The sequence below is a fragment of the Dasypus novemcinctus genome, chromosome 22, assembly GCF_030445035.2.
Source record: "Dasypus novemcinctus isolate mDasNov1 chromosome 22, mDasNov1.1.hap2, whole genome shotgun sequence".
NCBI lineage: Eukaryota > Metazoa > Chordata > Mammalia > Cingulata > Dasypodidae > Dasypus > Dasypus novemcinctus.
The window spans coordinates 45,829,405-45,852,827 of record NC_080694.1 but is presented as its reverse complement, the minus strand read 5'-3'; the positions used below and the strand labels follow the sequence as shown (position 1 = coordinate 45,852,827).

Here is a 23,423-nt window from a genome sequence, read left to right as displayed (position 1 = left end):
GGGCTATGATGTGGACCATTGACCATGAGGTGCAGCGGTGCTCCGAGATGTATTCACCAAGTGCTATGAATGTCTCATGATGATGGAGGAGGTTGTTGTTATGGGCGGAGGGGTGGGGTGAGGGGGGTGGAGGGTTTATGGGGACCTCATATTTTTTTAATGTAACATTTAAAAAATAAAGACAAAAAAAATTTTTTTTAAATGGTCTTTGGTAGAACTGAGGACCTGGTGTGCCTTGGGACTGCGGGAGGGGTCTCTTGATGTGGTTGGGTGACATCAGCAGGAGCACTGCCTGTCTGAAGACTGCAAAGCGAGGAGGGTTCCCACGGCAGAGTGTCACTTCCCTTTGCTTCTGGCTGAGGCGTGAGGCACCATTGTTTCTCTCTGAGGAAGCGGCAGCCTTGGGCCGCTTTCCTTTCCTGGCAGGGTTTGGCCACGCTGAGGTGTTTTTCTCCCCCAGGGATCTGTGCTCCTGGGCTTGGCAAGATGGTGCCAGCCTGGCCCGCTATAGTTTTCCTGCCCACCCACCGCCTTCCTGGGACCGAAGGACGTGGCAAGCCCATCGCCGCCCAATTCTTTTGGCCAAGAGGATGGCCAAGATGGCTGAGGGCCGGAGCCCTTGTAGGCTGCCTCTATTCAGCTGTGCACCCAAATGGCCAGTTTCCCCAGGCCCTCTCCTCTCTGGTATAGTCCTTCAGGGTCTCTGGCCCGTCACTGTCACGGAGGTGAAGCTAGAACGGCAGCAGTGGCTCAAAGTCCTTCCCCTTTGAGCCTCCCGCCCATCCTGCTTTTTAGCTCTTTCCCCCAGTCAAGCACTAAACCCTGCTCTCCCTCTTTCGCTTTCCCAAATCTCTCCACACAACGCTGGGGTCCAGTGAGACCCAAAGGGTCTGAAGATTCTCCTCTCAACCCATCCAGGTGGCTCTGAGGTCAGTCATTGCATCCTGCTTCCACTCTTCCACTTGGAGCACTTGTCAAGATGGAAAATGGGAAAAGTAGGGCTTTGGGGGGCACAGCATGGACTCTGCAGCGTGGACCTGCTACCTAGCTCTGATCTCGGGCCATGATATTCCCGCCAAGCCTCAGCTGGCTCTTCTGTGCAAATGGGGATGGCGGGCCCGCTGCTGCTGGAGGGAACCGCGTCCTGCGAAGAGAAGACACTGACCCCTAGTGGACGCAGAGCAGTTCCAGCTCCTCCGCCCGCCCCAGCCTCTCGCCCGCCCCCAGAGGCCCTGAGGCTGCAGCCTCGCCCTGCACCTGTTCCCACTCCTGCTGCCCAGGGGAGCCCTGGGCTAGGGACGTCATCGCCGTGGTAACAGGGAGACTAATAATAGCTTCTTAAACCCTGGAGTACCTCACTGAGGCTCTCTCTTTGATGGAGTGAAAACTACTGAGAGAATAAACCCGAGGCTTGAAAGGAGTGCAGATGCCTGCCGGAGGCACTTAACACTGGGAGAACACTAGAATCTTCCTCCTTGTGGGGTTTCTAGAGGCCACGGGCTTGGCAGGTAACGTAAAGGAGGGGAATGGGTTGGAGTCACTGGGGAAGGCAGATTCTTTTTTTTTTTTTTTAAGATTTATTTTTATTTATTTAATTCCCCTCCCCTCCCCCGGTCATCTGTTTTCTGTGTCTTTTTGCTGCATCTTGTTTCTTTGTCCGCTTCTGTGGTCAGCAGCGGCACGGGAAGTGTCGGCGGCGCCATTCCTCGGCAGGCTGCTCCCTCCTTCGCGCTGGGCGGCTCTCCTTATGGGTGCACTCCTTGCGCGTGGGGCTCCCCTACGCGGGGGACACCCCTGTGTGGCACGGCACTCCTTGCGCGCATCAGCACTGCGCATGGGCCAGCTCCACACGGGTCAAGGAGGCCCGGGGCTTGAACCGCGGACCTCCCATGTGGTAGACGGACGCCCTAACCACTGGGCCAAAGTCCGTTTCCCGGGAAGGCAGATTCTAAGGTGATCTTTGTCCACTGGTGTTACTCCTCTGATTACGTTAATTTTGTTATGTGGCCATATCTAATACACGAGAGCCCTGTAAAGACAGAGGATTTTGTCTGGCTGGTAGCAGAACAGGAAGTCAGAGAGAGCCCAGGCGCCAGAAGGACTGGCTTAAAGACGGCAGAGGTCGGGAAGCGGATTTGGCTCAATGGATAGGGCATCCGCCTACCACATGGAAGGTCCACGGTTCAAACCCAGGGCCTCCTGACCCACGCGGGGAGCTGGCCCATGCGCAGGGCTGATGCGCGCAAGGAGTGTTGTGCCACGCAGGGGCGGCTCCCGCGTAGGGGAGCCCCACGCGCAAGAAGTGCGCCCCGTAAAGAGAGCCGCCCTGTGCAAAAAAAGCGCAGCCTGCCCTGGAGTGGCGCCACACACGTGGAGAGCTGACACAACAAGATGACGCAACAAAAAGAAACACGGACTCCCCCGGTGCTGCTGACAAGAATACAAGCGGAGACAGAAGAACACGCAGTGAATGGACACAGAGAGCAGACAAAGTGGGGGGCAGGGAAGGGGAGAGAAATAAGTAAATAATAAATCTTAAAAAAAAAAATGGCAGAGGCCCATGGCGAGGCACAGGAGCAGTTCTAGAAGCTGACAGTGGCCCACAGCTCACAGCCAGTAAGGACACAGGGAAAGGACACAGGGAACTCAATCCTACAGCCACCAGGAACTGAATTCTGCCAACAACCTGAAGGAGCGTCCCCAGAACTCCCAAATAAGAGCCCAGCCCAGCCGACTCTTTGATTTTGACCTTCAGCAGAGACCCAGCTGAGCCTCCCTGGACTGCTCCTCTACAGAACTGCGAGATAATAAATGGGAGTTGTTTTAAGCTGCTGATTCTGTAGTTTTTACAGCAGCAATAGAAAATTCATACAGTAAGGCAGTAGGGCCTGGTGGGGACTGTGGTGTACTGGAGATAAGTGCCATCTAACCATCCAGGCTACAATTCAGATTATTATTGTTATTATTATACCGAAAGCTCTGGGGAACAAATCCAATGGTTCTGGATCTTTTAGTTTTTCAGGGGAAGAAAAAAGTCTAGACTGTGTGAAACACCCTAGTTTTTTCAAAAACACATCTTCTGGATGAATATACCTTTGGGCTACTCATTTGAGATCGCTTCTCTAAAGCATAACCTTTCTTATATGGGGAATTTCATAACTTTTGTGTGTGTTTTTGTGAAGTTGCCTAGTTTATTGTCTTTCAAACCATATACCTAGTGAGGTTAATGTATCTCTTGAAGGTGTTGACTGGCAGTCAACAATTAGGTCCCGAGGTTTTGCCAGGGACTCTGTGGGAGCTTTGGGAGATAACATCAGGCACCCACTCTTTTGGATGTGTGAGGGTATGTTAGTCAGCCAAAGGGGTGCTGATGCAAAATACCAGGAATTGGTTGGTTTTATAAAGGGTATTTATTTGGGGTAGGAGCTTACAGATATCAGGCCATAAAGCATAAGTTATTTCCCTCACCAAAGTCTATTTGGAGTAAGATGGCTGCTGACGTCTGCGAGGGTTCAGGCTTCCTGGGTTCCTACGTTCCTGGGGTTTGCTTCTTCCTGGGCTCAAGGTTCCTCTCTTCCTGGGGCTTGCTTCTCTTTCCTCTGTGTGCTTACTTCCCGGGGCTCCAGCTTAAGTCTTCAGCATCAAACTTCAACATCAAAACTCCAACATCAGAAACCCTCATCTCTGTCCTTTGCCACGCCTCGTGTCTGTGAGTCCCCACCCACCCAGGGGCAGAGACACAACGCCCTAATCATAACTCAGTCATGCCAAGGTCAGATCAAGATTACAAGCACAACCCAGTATTTCTTTTTGGAATTCATCAATTATATCAAACTGCTAGAGATGGGGATTCACATTATAATTTAAAAGGATGAGAAAGTATAGATTTATTTTCCTACAGCTAGGTTAGCATAGCAGTTTGATATTGTTTATGAATTCCAAAGACAGATACTAGTTTATGTTTGTGGATGGGATAGAAACAGAAAAGAACTTCCACAGCTATTTCAATTCAACATCAAGTCCCATCATGATCACTCATGTTGATTTCCCATCATTGGTCATTCCCCTCTTTCTGAGCCAACTGACAGCTGTAATTGTGTCCTCCAGAAGGATATGTTGATGTCCTAACCCCCCAGTGCCTCAGAATGTGACCCGTATTTGGAAATAGGATCACTGCAGATGGGATTAGTTATGAGGTTGTATTGGGGTAAGGTCGGCCCTTGATGCCTTAATGCATTATAATTGGTGTCCCTAGAAGAAGAGAAAAGATGCAGAGACATGCAGCGGAGCAGGCCGGGTGAAGATGGCGGTAGACTAGAGTTATGCAGCTATAAGCCATGGAATGCCAAGATTGCCAGCAAACACCCAAGCTAGAAGAGGCAAGGAAGGAAGGCTGCTTCTCTAGAGCCACTGGAGATGGCATGGCCCTGCCAGCACCTTGACATCAGACTTCTGGCCTCCAGAACCTTGGAAAATACATTTCTGCTTTTTAAGCCACCCAGTCTGTGGTCATCGGTTATGCCAGCCCTACAAAACCAATACAGGAGCTTAACAACAAGAGCCAAGCGTGGGTCACAGGCAAAAATGGGGGATGTGTGTCGGGGAAGCACATGCTGTTCTCTGGGTGTTGGATACAATTTCAGTATGGGTGCAGAAAACAACCTCTCAGCCTGGAGATGGCCAGAAGGTAGCAAGAGTGCAGCAGGTAAGATCAGCCTTGCTGTGGAGCCAGCCGAGCCCAGATCCCGCTTCTTCTCCCCACTGAGCCGTGGAACCTTGGGCAGGGGGCTTTGTCTTCTCAGGGGCTCAGCTTCCACATCTGTGAGGGGGGTAGCATTATCCCTGCCTCGAGGGGTCTGGTGGGCTGGAAGGTGGGACTGCATGGAAAGTACCCTGGTACATACAAGTACCCAGCAATGTTGTTCTTACTAATTTAAATTATGCCATGATTGGTACGAGCGCATCATACTGGTGGTTTGGGTTGGGAAGTTGCATTAGGAGCTCTTATGGGGATTGAAGGTAGAGGATTTAATTTCTCCAGAAGGAGGTCAGCAGGGGTTCTCCTCCCAATTTATGTGGAAGAAGGGCCAGAGGGCCGAGACGGGGATTTGGACAAGCCTTGATGCTGCCACTTCTCTCGCACTTTCTAGGCAGAAAGAAAATGTGTGTGTGCGCATGTGTGTGTATTGGGAGGGTAGAGAGGAAACATAAAAGAGAGACAGGCCTGGACTCAGTGGAGTGAGGCAGTAGGTGAGTGAAACCGTGTACATGCCTCTTGTTCAGAGTGCAGGGAAGGCGCGGGTATAAGTTGCCCTGTTTGTTCAGATACTAAATTCTGTTTGAATCAGAGGTTCCCCTTTGACCTGCCTTTTTATCCCCTTCCCTCTGAAGCCCAGTTCTGCTCAATTTGTTTTGAATCAGAGACTCTTTTAGGAAGCTAGTGAACCTTTCCCTCATAAAATTGTGCATCAGGATATAACAAGGAACTTTTGTCAACAGTCCACTTCCGGCAATTTTTTGGACCTCAAGTTGAACACTTGCTGCTATCATATTCTGAATGGACCTCAATCTTCTGAACGATGACTAGGCAAACTCCTACGTATACTTCAGGGCCCTGAGAAATATCGCCTTTTCAGCAGAGCTTTCCTCCATGCCTAGATAGTTGGGCAGCCCCTCCTTGGTGCTCTCCTTGTATGTACATTGTTCGCCCCTCTATTAGATCCGTTTCCTGGGACCTTTCCTTTCCTGTTTGGTCGCCTCCACTAGACCGTGAGCTCCTAGGGGTCTGTCTTATTCATTCTTTGGTCCCCAGTGCCTAGCCCAGAGGTGTTGAAGGGGTGAAGCATAAATGAAGATGATGCGTTCCCTCCTTGAGAAAGTCCCCTCAGGTTCTGTGCCTGGGAGTTGAAAACAGGAAGCCGTATCTGATGGGACTTGTGGGGACAGCTGCGAGCCAGCCTTCAGGATCGGCATCTGTTTTGGCTTCCAGAAGATAAGGGGCTGTCACCACCAGTAGAATAACCGTGGAGGAGCCAGTGGGGAAGTAGCACGGCTGACGGATTTCCACCATCGATTAGATAAGGGAATGCGGAATTGGAAGCGAGCTGGCGGGGAGGGGTGCTTTGAAGGTCCAGCCTGACTGTGTTGAGGGCTGGCCCCCGCCTGGGTGGCAGGGTGGAGGGACCAGACTCCAGCACCCAGGGGTAACCTACCTGCCTAGGGACAAGGTGGGACAGGCGGAGAAAGTGTCTTTCTCTGGAGGTTTCGGTGGAAGGCCCCTGGCCCAGAGGAGCATTATTTGGATTGGGTGTCAGGTCCCCAGAAGCCTTGGTCTTTCCCGTGGGTAAAGGGGTACGGGCAGGGCCTTCGGCCACAGCCCATCTCCCCACTTGGAGGCCCTGAGCACGGAGGGGGGAGGGAACAGCTGCTTGAAGGGGGGGCTTCAGGGTTGTTGGTGGGGAACTCCTTCCCCACATCATTAGCTCCTCATGAGGCCATGGATATTTTGGCCCAGTTTTAGGGAACACTCTCAGCAGTCATTGAAGGATGTCGATTTTCTGTTTCCCCGGGAGGAATCTTAGGAGGGCAGTAGAGCTCCTTCTGGAATTATCTAATTTAAAAGGTCCTGACAAAGAGCAGCCACACTGCCTTGAACATCGCACCGTCACCCTCCAGAAGTTTCCCGCCGATCTCATCTTCCCCCCAACTTCAGCCCAGGGACGTGGCTAGGGTGGCCCCAGTCCCACCACTTCAGGGACCGGCAGCTGTCGCTTTATTTGCTGACAGTGGGGGCTTGTCTTGGGGCATTAAGTGGGATCAAGCCCAAAGGTCAGCTTGATCTAAAATATTAAAGGGGTTCAAGACTCCGCTTGGGCGCGTTGTCCTCCCGCATAGGGGTAACCGGTCCACGGGGGCGTCACTTGCGACGACTCCCCCGGCAGCCCCCCGGCCAGGCCCGATGTGGTCTTTCTCACCCGTCCCCAGTCGCGCTGTACAAATGGGGTAAGAGTCCAAGGCCACCGTTTCTGGGTGCAGAATTCCCTCCCCAGCGGCACAAGCTGCGTCTGGGGGCGTGTTGGGCCGGCTCCTGGTCTCGGGTGGGAGCAGCAGGGCCATCGTCACCCAGCGGAGCCCCACGTCCCCGAGAGCTCTGCTGTCCTCCGCCATCGTCGTGAGTGCAGCGGGCTTTGCTGAATCTCTCCAGCTGCTCCGACAGCAACTGAGGCCTGCCAAGACCCAAAACGCTTTTTCTCCGGCCCTCATTACTTTTTCTCTGTCTGTGCTTTGCACACTCTGTTTATGGGGGGTGAACTCGAATCTGTATGTTTCAAGCCCCTTTGTTCAAGTCTGTGTGGCTTTCTCTGCTCTCAAGTCCCAATCTATTTGACCTTTTTGCCTTCGTCGGTGGGAATCCCGTTTCGCCACAAGACGAGCCCGGCAGCTAAAGGGAGCGTGTTTCATGTGGCCCTCAGAAAGCAGCGGCGTGGTGACACACCCCTCCTGTCCTTCAGTCACATTGTCCATCTGGGAGTGAGAAAGCACAGACGGTCTCCACAGGCTGTGCAGAGCCGTCTCTGGGCTGCGTTTTCCACCCGTGGCTGAGGAGAGCCTTTGCCGGGCGCCCCATCAGGAATCAGCCGTGGCTGCTTTGGGGACGAGCCCCAAAAAGGGGATTCCTGCCTCTCTCTGGCCCCGTCATTTTCTGTCCCTCCAGTGGCACCTACTTATCTTCATGTCAGAGGAAAGTCAGAGCCACGTGCTCAGGGAAGAGGGAGGGTGCAAGACTTTGTTGCTACTTATTTCCAGAAGAAAATGGAGAGGGAGGGCTTTTCTCTAAAAGAGCCGTTTCTGCACTTTCTTTGAGGGTGGCAAGAAAGGCACTGTGCCAACAGAGATGAAAGTCAAGAAGACACCAAAGACCGGTGCTATTCCCTGGAGAGCCAGGTTTCAAATCCCGTCTGACAGAGGCAATCTTTTTTCTTCAAGAGAAATCCCAGCATTTGCCGCGGTGGCTTTCCCAGGTGGGGTGTGCCAAGCTTATGCCCAATGAAGGCCACCTGGACACTGTATGTGATTTCAGGGGCAAGGGAAAGGCTCTGGCCCACACGAACGCCCATCCACCTCTCCCTCTACACAGATACGCACAGGAGATGCCTGTTGACTGGAATTCTACCATTAGAGCTTTATTCCTTTAGCTTCATCCCCGGGTTCTTGTGAAAACGGTAAGAACCTGGAATTTCAGGTTCTCGGGCATTTTGTGGGGCAGATTTGGGAAGGGAAAGCTGGGAAAGAGAAACTGAGGCTCCCAGGAGTCCCCGAGTAGACTCTGCAGAAACACCATCAAGGGGTGGAATTGAGGGAATGATGTCCAAAGTAGAGAGAAAGCAAACTGCTTTGCAAATGTGTGAACGGGGTGGCAGCTCCGCATTTTGGGTTCCTTTTAAAACCAGAAGTGATAACTTTGTTTTTAATGCTACGTCCTGAGAGTTTTGAAAAGTAACCATAGAATCTGCGATGGAGACGCCTGTACCTCAGGACCTCAGGGGATCCGCGCTTGGGCGTCACAGCCTGCGTGGTTTTGTGACGATGCTTGTACAGCGTTTTCTGGCGACAGAGTCCACTGCTTCCAGCAGGATCCTAAAGCGGCCCTGGGGTATTTGAGCAGGAAGGCTAGACACGGGGCCTCAGCCTCTGAAGCAGCACAGAGTTCAAGATCAGGAGTGCTTTCGTGAGCGCTCCCGGGCGCAGGAGCTGGGAGAGGTCCACGGCGCTGGGACCAGCCGAGGCTTTGGGGGGCCCTTCTCCCATCACCAATGTAGCCGTCAAAGGTCATCGCATCTCCTCTGGGTCTACAAAAGTACTAATGCTCGTTTCTGATCATAAAAATAGAAACTTAGGGGAAAAACCAAAGCAGCCATAACCCTGCTGCACAGATAACCCTATAAAAAGCTTGAGGGATTCCCTCCCCGGCGTTTATGTTTTTCTGTTTATTTTTAGAGGGAGTTGAGATCATAGTATGTCGTGAATAGAGCCCTCTTCACTTGACATTGCATCCTAATCATCTTGCTTGCCATTACCAAGTCTTTATGAGCATTATTTTCAGTGGCGGCACAATACTCCATTGTGTGGCTCCCCTGGAGTTTACGTACCCATTCTTCTATTGTTGGACGTTTGCGCTGCCTCCAGCTTTTTTGCTTTAATAAATAATGCAGTGAGAAGCCTCTCCGGGCAAGACATTTTTGCTTGCATTTTAGATGCCTTCTTTGACAGATTCCTAGAAGGCTCTTTTGACTTTTGAAGATATGATATGTTCAGATGTGGCCAAGACCCATTGGCAAAGCACGGACTTGGCAGAGAGGGGAGGGCAATGGAAAACACCCACTGGTTTCCTGCCAAACGCAGGACACGCCGCTAGGGGTGAGGGCAAAGGGGGCACTTAGAAGACCCAGCGTTTAGCCTCGAGGAACTCACGCTATAGCGCGTAGAGTGGGGACCCACAAAATACGCAAATAGCATAAAGCAAGAGATGCCTCGAAACCCAGCGGGGCCTGGGCACGAGCTCGGGAGGCAGGTGGAGCTTTGTGTGTATGTTCATATCACATTTTCTGGAGATGGAGAACAGTTTCCATCCGAATCTTTTCATTTACAGGGTTGAAAAGAATTACCCATTCAGTGATTGTTGGGGGATGTATGGAAGGGGCGGGGTGAATTCTTTTTCTCTACTTTTTTGTTCCTCATTCTTCTGTTTCATTCTATAGTTTTTATGATAGCGAAGTAAGATAAGCCTATTTTACTACCATTTATCTGACCGATGGAGTGCACTAAGGCAAGGCCAGCCAGGGCTTCTGGTTTGGGGGACTTGGGGTGGGGTGCAAGAGGAGCCACAGCCTCTGCCCAACAGGTGTGTGGCGGATTTGGGCCGGAACTGTCACCTGTCCCTGCCGTGACCTCCCAATCCGTTTACATATAAATCTGCTCCTGGCAGCAGGAGGCGGTGTTATTTGAGCCTCGTGCTTCCGAGATCCCCTCGTCGGGCATCACATTGAGCAGGTGCATGGCACTCTGGGGGCACTCACCAGTGCTTCCTCATCCTCCTGCTGGCACCGCGGTCCTGACCTGACTGCTAAGAGCTCCAGGAGCCTCGTGCTGCTCCTCTGTGGTCGTGGGGGGAGCTGCCAGGAAGGAGCCGGCAAGGACTGGGACATTCCCGTGGCCAGACTCAGGCGTGACTGTGGAAACCCGCGGGTGCAGCGTGCGTTGATTTTCTTTCCAGTCCGTGCTGAGCACAGCTGTGGGCTGGCTCCTCCAGCAGGAACGTGAGCAAGCCATCAGCCAGTGCCGCCTCATCCAAGTGTTGCCCCAGGACAGAGGCCGGCAGTGCCGGGGCTTCCCCAGAACCCCGTCCTAGCTCAGTGTGTTCCAAGAGTCCACATGTATCGTCCAGCTGGGTACCAGCTTGGACAACCCGCCTATTTCCCTTGAGGCGTCTCCCTCTTCTGTGCTGTTGGACCCAGGCCTCCAGGCCGGGATCTCTGACCTGCACAGGCAGGCGCTGCCTGCGCCAGCAGCTCCCTGAGCCTCTTCCCTTTTCACCTAGCACTCTTTTATCTGGCCTTGAACAAACATGAAAAAAATTTCTGTTCTTTTTTTTTTTTTTTTTAGATTTTATTTTTAATTTATCGCCCCCCCACCAGTTGTCTGCTCTCTGTGTCCATTCGCTGTGTGACCGCTTCCATTCCTATCGGTGGCTGGGGAATCTGTTTCTTTCTGTTGGGTCATCTTGCTGTGTCAGTTCTCCGTGTGAGCAGCACCATCCCTGGGCAGGCTGCACTTTCTTTCACGCTGGGTGGCTCTCCTTACGGGGCACACTCCTTGCACGTGGGGCTCCCCTACGCGAGGACACCCCTGCGTGGGAGGGCACTCCTTGCACGCATCAGCACTGCGCATGGGCCAGCTCCACACGGGTAGAGGCCCGGGGTTTGAACCGCGGACCTCCCATGTGGTAGGCGGACTCCCTATCCATTGGGCCAAGTCTGCTTCCCAATTTCTGTTCTTTTTTGAGTTCCAGTTGGCAGTTCCTCCAGGTCCAGCTGAGTTGGGTTTTTCCTTAGCTTCCGTGGAATGAAATCCCCCCTCATTCCCTATCACCCTCCCACCCTTTGAACCTCTGTTCTCTCCAGACCCGGAACCATCATCTCCTAATGGGCTCAGAGAGGCAGCTTGCATCTACCTGTGATTTAAACAAAAACGATTACCAGGGAAACGGATGTGGCTCAAGCAACTGGGCTCCCGTCTACCATATAGGAGGTGCAGGGCTCAATGCCCAGGGCCTCCTGGTGAAGGCGAGCTGGCCCACGTGGAGTGCCGCCCCGTGCAGGAGCGCTGGCCAATGCGGGCAGCTGGTGCAGCAGGATGATGCAACAAGAGACACAGAGGAGAGACAGTAAGAGACATAGCAGGACAGGGAACTGAGGTGGCGCAAGAGAACGATTGCCTCTCTCCCACTCTGGAAGGTCCCAGGATCAGTTCCCAGAGCAGCCTCATGAGAATGAAAGCAGACACAGAAGAACACACAGTGATGGGCACAGAGAGCAGACAATGGTGGGGTGGGGGTGGGGGAGAGGAATAAATAAATCAATCTTAAAAAAAGGAAAAACTATTATGGTTGTCACAAGGGCCTAATTCCTATTTGGCCCCAGCTCCATTGGCCAGAAGCAACAAACTGCGGAGAGAACCAGGCACTGTCCACCCCATCAGAAGGAGGGAGTATCTGCCCTTCCCGGAAAGAGTGGGAACGCATGTTACACAAATACATCTGTGACCACTGCCCACCCTAATCCAGAAAGCAAAATAAACAAGCAAGATACCACCCAAAATATAATCCTTTGGAAAAAAATAAAAACACAGCTCAAAGCTTAGACCTTCAAAAGGTGTCATTACAAAAATTCTGGTTATGGCCCTGAGTGGAGGTTCTAACCAATGCAGCAAAATGAAAGTAGTATGAGAGTTAGAAAGGAAGGGACGAAATTACCATGTTTAGGTAATATGATACCTTACATAAAGCTACAATTATTAGAATTATTTGGTGTCGTTACATTAGTAGTTATGTGGAATAGAATATGTTGTCAAGAAACAAGCCTGTGAATTTGTGGGAACTTGGTATATGGTAGAAGTGACACTGCAAGTCAGGAAGGAAGTGATGGCCTAGTCAAAAAATGAGTTCAGGGTAATTGGCTCTCCATATTAGGAAACATAATTAGATCCCTGCCATACACTATACTTAAAAATAAATTCCGAGGGGATCAAAGACTAAAGTGCAGAAGACAAAACTCTTAAACTATTAAAAGGAAATATAGGAAAATGCCTTTATTATGTAAGGGGTGAGGAAGCATTTCTTAGAAGTACACGTCTGAAAATGTACTGTAGAATAACTGATACCTGTATATGGGTCTGTAAATCATGCGGCCTTTACATGACAACTTGTAAGAAGGCATGTGGAAAAAGCGATGTAGTAGGCACCAGTAAGGGAGAGTGAATAAAGGGGTTTGTATGTACGTATCAGAAGACTGTAAAACAGTTAAGCTGACAAAACAAATATATACTAGCAAGAAATTATCGCAAGCATTTGAGTGAAAAAAATCAAGACAGAGCGATTTGTTTGCTATGCTACATTTTTGTATGTTTGAACAAAACACAAAGACTAACACATGTATGGATTAGGGATTCACATGTGTATGTAATAAGGAACAAAAAATAGTTTGGATTTCAAAAATTCTAGTTAATGATTTAAGCTCATGTATTCTGGTTCTGCCCAGACAGACATTATTTCTCCTATCTATGGTATTTTTAATAATAAAGTGTGTTAAAATTGTTTTATATATAAAATAAAACACATGTAAAATTTTACATAAGCTAAGTTTAATAAGATATATTTTATATGTTATGGAATTTTATATTTTGTTCTTTAAAATATTTAATAGAAATGTTTGCTAGCTTTATTTAAAATATTTTAAAAAGTAGATGATATTTTGCAGGTAAACTATATTTGCATAGAAATGTCATCTATTTTTATATATATATTAAAATGGCAAGACATTTATACTGGCAAGCATTTTAAAAATATTTATACAATATAGTCTAATTAGAAAATCTTTTTTATATACTTTTTAATTTTTTTGAAAAGATACTTAGAATGAATCTTAATATTTAAATCCACCGTTCATTGTTTAAATGAAGCAGTTCAACTTCAGTACTGAAATAGGCATTGAACTATATGGAATATATTTGTATTTAAAGTTAAAAGTATCTGATTGGGTCCCTCTTCCTCTCTGAGAATCACCCTCTGGGCTCCACAGCGCCCCCTAGCGCCCCCCAGCGCCCCCTAGCGCCCCCTAGCGCCCCCTAGCGCCCGCTCCTGACGTCCTGTTTCTCCTCTGCCCGCAGGCATTGGCAAGAACGTCATCTGCGACCGCACGGCCACGCCGCTGGACGCCTTCCGCATGATGTCCGCGGCCCACTACTACCCCAAGCTCATGAGCATCATGGGCAACGTGCTCCGCTTCCTGCCGGCCTTCGTGCGCATGAAGCAGCTGATCGAGGAGGGCTACGTGGGCGAGCTGCTGGTGTGCGAGGTGCAGGTGCACGGCGGCAGCCTGCTGGGCAAGAAGTACAACTGGAGCTGCGACGACCTGATGGGCGGCGGCGGCCTGCACTCGGTGGGCACCTACATCATCGACCTGCTCACCTTCCTCACCGGCCAGAAGGCCGTCAAGGTGCACGGGCTGCTCAAGACCTTCGTCAAGCAGACCGACCACATCAAGGGCATCCGCCAGATCACCAGCGACGACTTCTGCACCTTCCAGATGGTGCTGGAGGGCGGGGTGTGCTGCACCGTCACCCTCAACTTCAACGTGCCCGGCGAGTTCAAGCAGGACGTGACGGTGGTGGGCGCGGCCGGGCGCCTCCTGGCGGCGGGCACCGACCTGTACGGGCAGCGCCACAGCGCGCCTGCGCAGGAGCTGCTGCTGCGCGACGCCACGCCCGTCAGCAACTCCCTGCTGCCCGAGAAGGCCTTCAGCGACATCCCCGCGCCCTACCTGCGCGGCACCATCAAGATGATGCAGGCCGTGCGCCAGGCCTTCCAGGACCAGGACGACCGGCGCACGTGGGACGGGCGGCCCCTCACCATGGCCGCCACCTTCGACGACTGCCTCTACGCGCTCTGCGTGGTGGACACCATCAAGCGCTCCAGCCAGACGGGCGAGTGGCAGAACATCGCCGTCATGACGGAGGAGCCCGAGCTGAGCCCGGCCTACCTCATCAGCGAGGCCATGCGGCGCAGCAGGATGTCCCTCTACTGCTAGCGCGCCAGGGGATCCGGGGGGTCTTGGGCGGACTCGGGCTCCTGCGGGGGGGAAGGCACAGGGGTGAGAATGACTGGGGCGGGGGGCAGCGTGGGGGGGGGGAGGGGCACTGTGAGTGGATGGCCTCTGGGGAACCCCAGCCCCCCGGGGAGGAACCCCAGGCAAGACTGCTGGTGGCTTGAGCTCATGCCAGGGAGGTCCCGCAGAGCCTGCTGGGCATTTGCACAGGAAGGAGGCACTTCACTGCCTCTTCCTTCATCTGCTGTGAGAAGGGAGGAGGGGGTGCCCCCCCTGCACCCCAGCCCTTCACACACCGTGGCCCCCTTTTGCAAAGCCAAATGGTCTGGCAAGGGGTCGCTGGGTCAGATGGTGAGCTCTGGGTGGCCAGGGTTCCCCCACACCCAGCACCGGCAGGATAAGGTGCCACCTTCACCTGTCCACCCACGTCTGGGGAGGGGAGGGGGGTGAGTGGGAAAGTTCAAGTTCCAGGAAGCCACTTTTTATTCTAAATGTCTGAATGAAAAAGCGCTTGGTAACTTAAGCGTGCAGCGTTTTCGGATGATGCTGTCCTCGCAGGAAGCCCGAGGGAGTGTCTCGCCCACTGGTCACTGGCCATCACCTGGCCTGAGATGGGTGTCAAGCCGAGAGAGGGGTTCCCCAAAACCAAAAAGGGAGAGCCAGAGCGCACCGTGCTCGGAAGCAGATGAGGTTGAGAATAAAATACCCGTTTGAATTTGTCAGCAATTGAAAAACTGCAAGGAGCCCCCACCCAACACTTTTTCCAGTGGTGTGGAATGAGTGTAAGAGGGATTCGATCCTGGACTGTGGCGGTGCCGGGCAATTCACGGCTCTCCAGGGGCAGGGCCTGAGAGCTCACCCCTAGCCGCAGAGACCCCGAGCAGCTGCCAGCCTCAGCAGGGCCGGGAAAATTCTCCAACCAAAGGCTCATAGCGGGCTCTAATACCTGCCTTTCTGGTGGGACTGGGGAAGAGCGTCTAGCTTTGTGGATTTAAAAGGGAAAGCCTTAGGTCCACGCTCATGTACTCTCCTTCCCATTAAAAACAAACAAATACAGAAAACAAAAAAAAGCCAAGGCTCCTCTCCTTAGCGTTGGCTTTTGTGCTCCAGGTTCTGACATCTGCACGATTTTGAATAGGTATTAAAAATTTAAAAGAAAACACAGAGAGGAACATAATTTTCAGTGTTTATGAAATGGGGGCTTTAAAGTCCACTTCACCTAAGGTTAAGAAAGTCATGTTGGAAAAAGCACATTCTTCCTGGTGTAGAATCTTCTTTTGCACCCTTTCACCCTCACTTGCAGAGCTTTTACTGGGAGGGAGGGGGCGCTGCAGGCTCTGAGCAGGCAGTGCCATAAGGGAGCTAGACTCACAGACACACACAGGGTTTTCAGCGCTGTCAGCAAATATCACCAAAATCCTTCTTAAAAGTTTGGATCTGGCCTTGAAAGAACAAGGCAAGTATCTGTGGAAGACAGGCAACTATCCTTTTGTCCTCTTCTCTGTCTTAACTCCTTGCCCGCTGTCAGGCATTTGTCAGGTGGGCTGCTGAGGCCGCTACTTGGAGATCTGCGTTACCAGCTCGCGGAAGCCTTCTTTTCAGGTACCTGGAAGTAGAACCAGGAGGGAATTGAAGGAGCCGAGAGTCCACTCCAGACCTCAGGCCAAAACCTGGAAGTGAACAGAATAATTCGTTGCCTCCTCCATTTTCCTGCCTAGGTTCGATGAGGGCAGCTGTGGGCATTTCCAAACACCAGTGGAAGTGTTGGTCAGTTCTAGGACAGAGGGCGAAGCTTTGCCTTCCTGGAAAGAGTCGTCCTATTTCCTGGGTCCTCGCTGAGACGGAAGGGTCAGCGGCTGTGACTCCTGGTGGGCCCTTCTGGCCGGGCTCTGTGCACGGACATCATGTTCAGCGTTCCAGCCTGTGCAGCTCTCCCCTCAAAACTGGAGAGTCGGTAGAATGGCAGTCCCCTAAATGGTTTGAGGGCTGGGTCATAGGCTGTTTTGGTCCCTGTTCTCCTAAATTGCCCTCTGGATAGATAGTTTTTGTGGAAACTGAGCGGAAAGAAAATTTTTTTCTAATTAGCAGGGAAGGCTATGATTAAGGATGGAAGGAAAAGAAACTAAACGACTCTAGGGGCCTCATTTTTCTACGTTGTTTCATAATAAAGTAGGGATATCCCAAGGGGGTTATAATGTGATTTTTCTGTCCTTAATCACAATACTTGGAAAAAAGTCCTCCGAGCTCTAGGATAAATATTCAGTGTAAGGAAACAAAAATTCCCATTTGAGGCTGGGGCAGAGAGAGAATATACACTTTTAAAGAGGAGCATGGAGAAATACTTTAGTAAATATTCAAATTTTATCAACTGAAATGCTTGTATTAGGTAGTGGCAGGAATGGAAGGAAATAAAAGACTTGGATAATTTTGTGATTTTAGTATAAAAAAATTCTAGCAGATGGGTCTGAGCTGCTGCTTTAAGGGCTCCTTTTGCAAAGACCATTGAGTGGGAGGAGCAGTATGAGGCTGATGCCTCCAGCTTTCAACAACAGTCTCTAGAAGGCCTTGGTTTCCTCCCAGCACCGCCAAAACTTTCCGAGGGGTCTAGGTACTGTCAGCCCACTTGGACCTAGTACCAAGTCCCAGCATAAGGGAGCCCCTTTCTGCTTTGTTTAATGCGTTTCAAAGGCCTCATGTAACTGAGCCTCAATTTAGGGCCCTAACATTTATATCCCCCCCCCCCCTTGCCTGTTTTGGTCCCATCGTTGTGTGGATGCCTCTGATACTAGTAATTTTGGTGGGTGCCACTGGTTGCCTCCTAAATTCTAGCTTCTGCAAGTGTGTGTCAGGTATTCTTACCTGGTAATCCACAAGTGGTTGGAATGCCCTGAGCTTAAAGGGCAAGTCTGCAGTTGTCCCCTTTTAAGAAGGGAGCCCATGCCTTCTGTCAGATTCTCTAAGACCTCCCCTTCATGGGAGAGGCACTGAGGGGTACCAAGATTCCCCTTAGCTTACCTGGCAGCAAATACCTGTGTTCCAGGTGTGTCTGGACTCTCTGGGGGCAGCCTTGGCTGGTTCCAACTCAAGATTAATTTCTCCCTGATCCTTTTTCCATCTGTGGAGAGCAATCCCAAGCACCTTCTGTGCTGCCAACATGGCGGAGAACTACCATTCATTGGTGGCCCACTGTGTGCAGGGTTTTTAAGTCTTCACGTCCTCCATGAAACGCCATGGTACTTGGGTACTGTTATTCCCTTTGTGCAGATGAGAAAACTGAGGCTCTGAGAGTAAGAGCAACTTGCCCAAAGTCATACAACTAGTAAGCAGAAGTGGGGTCAGCTGACCCTGCATCTTCTTCTCCGAACCACACTGCATCCCAAGAAGAGGAGTGCCTCTGCTAGTCTTCCCCACAGGAAAGCACAACGTGTCAGACACGGTAGGGGTCTACTCTCAGGCTGGGTGGAGCACCTTGAGCTACCCACTCAACTGCTGCCCACACCCCCTCCCGTCGAGCAGGGTGCCCCATGTGAGGCCAGGAGGTTAGTTCTAGAACTGCAGCTAGAAGCGGCCCATTTTTCTTCCCTGTCCCCAATGGAACTATCACAGCCTCTTTCATCGCCGACTCCCTCGGTTGATTTTGATGGTAGCTGATGCAGCAAACCCCAGAGGTGGGGATTTTCCAAACACTGCTGGCCGACACTCACCGGTGGCCTTTGCTTCTGCTCCGTGTGGCCTGGGTATAATGTAGGAAGATGCCTTCTCTCAGGGAGGGGAGCTTTTAAAGTTCATTTGTCTGTGACCCACACTGTGGCTGTGCATTGCACGTTCACCTTTACACGCTCTTAATCTCTTCAGCTTGTCTTGTAGCTGCAGCTGCTGAATTTGACCTGCGGTCCGAAATTGGGTCTCTGGCCTGATCTCTTTTACTCTGGTTGGTAAGGGAGAAATATTTGGCATGGCTAGTATCTTGGGGTGAGAATAAATCCACTTGCATCCGAAGGGACCTCAGAGTCCAGTATGTTCAGTCCCTTCATTTCAGAGCCCAGAGAGGTGATGGGGTGGCCCAGGTCACACAGCTTTTTTTGTGTGGTACAGCCAGGACTAGAAGCCTAGTTTTCCAAGTCCACACCCTGCCTCTCACGGCACCCTCAGAGCTCTCTGCTGGAGGAGGGGAGGCTGGGAGGTGTGCTCTCTTGTGTGAGGTGGCACGGCTAGCCCGTGGGGGAGCTGGCAGGAGAAGGCAGACCTGTACCCGACTTTTCCCCGAGCTGAAGCATGCAAATCCATTTTTTGGAAACTAAAATATATGTCGAATGTACTCAGAGAAATAGCTATTTTTAAAATTCCATTGTGAGTGTAACCTGAACAATTATCTCTAATTTGTCATTTAGCAAAGTTGGGGGAGGCATAGGTCTAGATTTCTTTTCAATGTTGGGGTTTCCTGAGGCCAGTTCTACTTATATTCCCCCCACTCCCCCCCAACTCCTAAACACAGAGCTAGGCTCTGACTAGCTTAGGACTCCTGTCCCACCTACCCGACAATTTTTGGCTATCAAAGCCCTGGGGTTTCGAGGGCAGAGGCTGTGACATTGGTGGTGGTGGTGGGGGGGGGATGCTCATTAAAAAAAACAAGACTGCAGAAGGTCACATTCCAATTCCCATTTTTGGAAAGGGGGAGGAGGACACTGGAAGAAAAGCCGAGCGTGGCTCCGGTGTGATCTCCCAGAGGAGGCCTGCGGTCGAGGCCAGCCACCTGGCTCCGTGTAGACGAGAAGCCGGCAGATGGTGTTCTCCCGTCAGGCTGGGTGGGGGCTCCGGGATTTCCCAGGAGAGGCCCCTTGGAGCCTGGAGGTGTAGCCAGCGTCCAGAGGATTTAGCGGGACAGGTGACGGCCTCCTGGCCCCTTTCTCTCCATGTTGAGGTCCCTGTAACCCTAACCCCAACCCTAACCCTAACCCTTGAGGGGGCCAGCTCAGCCTCCAGCTACTAAAGCATTGCACGACTGAATAGACAGAATCCTCTCGAATCTCTTGCTCTCTCTCCTTTTCTGTTGACACCAGCAGCGAATGGAGTAATGAGGAGAAGGCGTCCCGTGCGATGGCTTTGAGCTTAGCGCGGCACCCGAAAGCTTGCCCCGGCAGGGTCGGCAGGGCCTGCAGGTCACCATGGGGTCCCCCCCGTGGCTTGCTCTCGTCCCCGGCCAGGTCTCTGCTGTCCTCTGCAGCCAGCACAAGGACTCGGGTGTTACATTGAGTCCCTTGGTGTGTCCTTATGACTGGGACGACTTATTTGTGATTCTCAGTCTAATCCCAGGTTCAGAAACAAAATAAAAGTGACCCGGCCAGCTCCTTTGCCCGCCGCCTCCTCTTTCAGGCATCCACATGTACCTTGTCATCTGCCCTGTGCCTTGCCCAGGGAAGGGAGAAATTTCTTGCAGTTATGACTTCCTGTTGGCTGCCGGGGGCTTCTACAGTACTTTATTGGTTTTTTAATAACCAAAACTGCATTCGTTTGGTTGCTTGTCCTTGTCGAGTATGTATTTATTATGTCTTACAAACATGAGAGTATATATATATATGTATAAAACCAAACCTATATATATAAAAAGTCAAGGCATGTATACTAGTTATTTTAAAGAGTTATTTATCAAAGGAAAAAGATGTGTGTTATAAACAGAGTCTATATTTTATATATAATGTAGATAGCAAAAAAAAATAGCTTCTAAATTGTTGAAGGTTGGGATTTTCTTTTTTTTATTATTAAAGCAAAAAAAAAAAAAAAAGGGGACAATGAATGCAACAGTTCTCAGTGTTTTAAAGGCCAAACACCTGTGGGGGGAGGAGGCCTTGCCCTCCCTGCCCGCTGGCTGCGTGGAAGCTGTCCTACCAGGCTCCAGGAAGAGGTGGTCACGGTGACCTCTGTGACACTCGGGGGCAGTGGCTAAGATCACCCAGCCAGCCGACCGTGTGCCGCTTCAAACGTGGCTTCCTCCTGTTCTCCACAATTCCCATTGGTGGCGTAAAGGCATGACGGTGGCGAATAAAGATGTCAAAGAAGAGTGCACTTGCAGCTGTTTTCCTGTTTGCTAGCTCCAGGCGCTCCTGCTCCCGGGTTAGGTAGGTGGGCAGCTGGTGGGATCTGGAGCAAGAGCGGGAGTGGGAGAGATGGCACTGCCTCGGGGACAGGGGTGTGCCTGCCACGCGTCCATGAAGGTGGACAATGAGAATCAGCTGACCTTCAGCTATGGACTGTAGAGTCGCTGAATCTTAAAACTGGAGGCACTTTAGAGCAATCTGGTTCAAATCCACATTTTGGAGGCATGGAAGGGGACGTCACCTCCCTAGTTCCACACGAGTGTGTGTGTGTGTGTGTGTGTGTATGCCAAAGGCTAGTCTAGACAACAGAAAGATGACAACACTACAGATTTTAGGATGGGGAGCAAATACCGGGATTCTCTATTTTCATGTCTTAACCTAACAACCAAACCCAGCTCTGAAAGACTTTGCTAGTTCACTTGACTTTTTAAAAATATCTGTGTTTACTTTTCTAACAGTGTTGAGGATGACTGTCTTGGCCAAATTTCAGATGTGCATGAAATGGGTCTCTGGTGGAGGACTGAGCCTTTCTTTTCCGCCCTCTGCTGAGTCTTAGGGAACAAACAGAGGTGTTTTTTCTGGTCCGTGCTTTCTCCTCACTTAAAAACAGTTTGGGGAGCAGATATTGCTCAAGTGGTTGAGCACCTGCTTCCCACACGGGAGGTCCCGGGTTCAGTTCTCGGTGCCTCCCAAAAACAAATAAACCAAAAAAACAACAACATGCAAGCAAATGAAAAAGCCAACTCAGGGGAGCAGATGTGGCTCAGCGGCTGAGCACCAGCTTCGCACATACGAGGTCCCGGGTTCAATCCCCAGTTCCGGTACCTCAAAAAAAAAAAAGTCTAAAACTTAGAAATAAAAATGGAAAAGCTGAAAGCTCATACTCACTGCTTTGTGAGCAGGTCCTGATATTAATGCATTGTGGAATACAGCCCATCTGTTAACAGATAAAATGGCAGCAACTTCCGGCATCCACATGAATTAGTACCGCACACACATTCTCATACCTTGTGATTCTGTTGTAAATCTGAGAGCACTGCTAAATAAGGCAGCAAGAGAAAGTGCTTTGCACAAGCTAAAAGCACTGTCTGCCCAAATGAAAAGTACTGCTGCGATGGGATCTAATCCTCAAGTTGCTTTTCTAGCAAAATGAGCTGAGAACCAATACTCGATAGGAGACTCAACTTCCCTAAGTATTTATGTCAATTTTCAATCCAGATGCTATTTAATTCTTCACAGAATTTGGATTCTCCTTGTGATGTTGGTTTCTCACAATTTAGGCCCATTTCTTTCTTTGTAAAACCAAGGAAAACCAGCCACAGGAAATACGATCAACATTGTTTTCATAGTTTCTGAACTGAGTGAAAACAACAGATGCAATTATTGCACGTACTTCAGGTTATCATTTACTGGTCAAATGAAGAGAAATTCACTTGTGCTGCTTTCATCTATTTCCCATTGTGCCCCTAACACTATGCAGACACACAGAAATCACCTTCCAGCTTTTTTTAATTAAAAAAAAATTTTTAAGATTTTATTTATTTCTCTCCCCTTCCTTCCACCCCCGCCGTTGTCTGCTCTCTGTGTCCATTAGCTGTGTGTTCTTCTGTGTCCGCTTGCATTCCTGTCAGTGGCACTGGGAATCTGTGTCTCTTTTTTTGTTGCGTCATCTTGCTGCATCAGCTCTCTCCCTGTGTGCGGCGCCACTCCTGGGCAGGCTTTTCTCATGCAGAGCGTCTCATTGAGAGGCGCACTCCTTGCACATGGGGCTCCCCTATGCAGGGGACACCCCTCTGTGGCACGGCACTCCTTGTGCACATCAGCACTGCGCATGGGCCAGCTCACCACACAGGTCAGGAAGCCCTGGATTTGAACCCTGGACCTCCCATCTGGTAGGCGTTCGCTCTATCAGTTGAGCCAAATCTGTTTCCCCCAGCTTCTTTTATGCTGAGCAGTATTTAGCATTTGTGATAGGTCCAGGTAATATAATCTGAAAAGTAAAATAACTGCTAAAATTATGAGACTGGGAGAGCGAATGTGGCTCAAGCAGTTGAATGCCCACCTCCCACACGGGAGGTTTGGTTCCCAGTGCCTCCTAAAAAACAAACAACAAGCAGACAATAAGCAAAAATCGAGAGCAAATAATGAGTGCAAACAACGAGCAAAAAAAACGGAGAGCTGTGACAGCAAGGTGACACAACAGAAAAAGAAACACAGATTCCCGGTGCCTCTGATGAGGATAGAAGCGGTCACAGAAGAACACGCGGCAAATGGACACAGAGAGCAGACAGCGGGGTGGGGTGGGGGCAGGGGAGAGAAATAAATAAAAAATAAATCCAAAAAAAAAAAGAAAAATTATGAGACTGAATTACATATACACAAAGTATATAGAATTCTGTATAGAAGTAAGAAAAGATCCTTTTACTTCCTTCTATGTGGTAGGCTCCCATTTTCCTGACCTGCTTTTACCTGTTCTGGCTGAGTAGAGAAGATCCCTTTGCCTAGATAATCCTAGGCTTTGCTCCCAGCCCTCCCATCCATTTGGCAGCAGCAGTGCTCCCCACTGGAAGGCTGTCCAAGAAGTCTCGGTGACAGAGCTCCATGATGTCACTTCTTAGGCCAAGTCAGGGTCAGAGGGATGGCATTAGAGCCTACCTGAGTCAAAACTCTACAAAAAGCTGATGCCAACTGAAACCCTCCAAAGTCCTTTACATTGTTCATATAAGTGCAGGCTTCCTCTTGGATCCTATCTCTGGGAAACGACTTGAGCTAGGGCAGCTTCTACAGAATTGCTGTACTCCGAGCAAGATGAGCTCCACCATGGCTGAGCAGGTGGCTGAGCCTCCTCTAAAACATCATCATAATTATGTGAACACCTTTCCTAATTTTACACAGGTTCTGATCAGCTATGATCAAACTGAACTCTCTCCCTTCAGCCATGAATAAA

General features: G+C 50.5%; 1 protein-coding gene across 1 annotated transcript in view; it reads left to right on the top strand.

The window, feature by feature from the left end:
- The window catches only part of GFOD1 (Gfo/Idh/MocA-like oxidoreductase domain containing 1), a 128,941-nt gene extending 108,502 nt beyond the window's left edge, over window positions 1-20,439 (top strand). Inside the window, exon 2 of the mRNA XM_058285236.2 lies at window positions 13,444-20,439. Within this exon, the coding sequence (XP_058141219.1) occupies window positions 13,444-14,363 (920 nt within the window). The 3' untranslated portion in view covers window positions 14,364-20,439. The remainder of the gene's footprint in view (window positions 1-13,443) is intronic.
- Window positions 20,440-23,423: the final 2,984 nt, after the last annotated feature.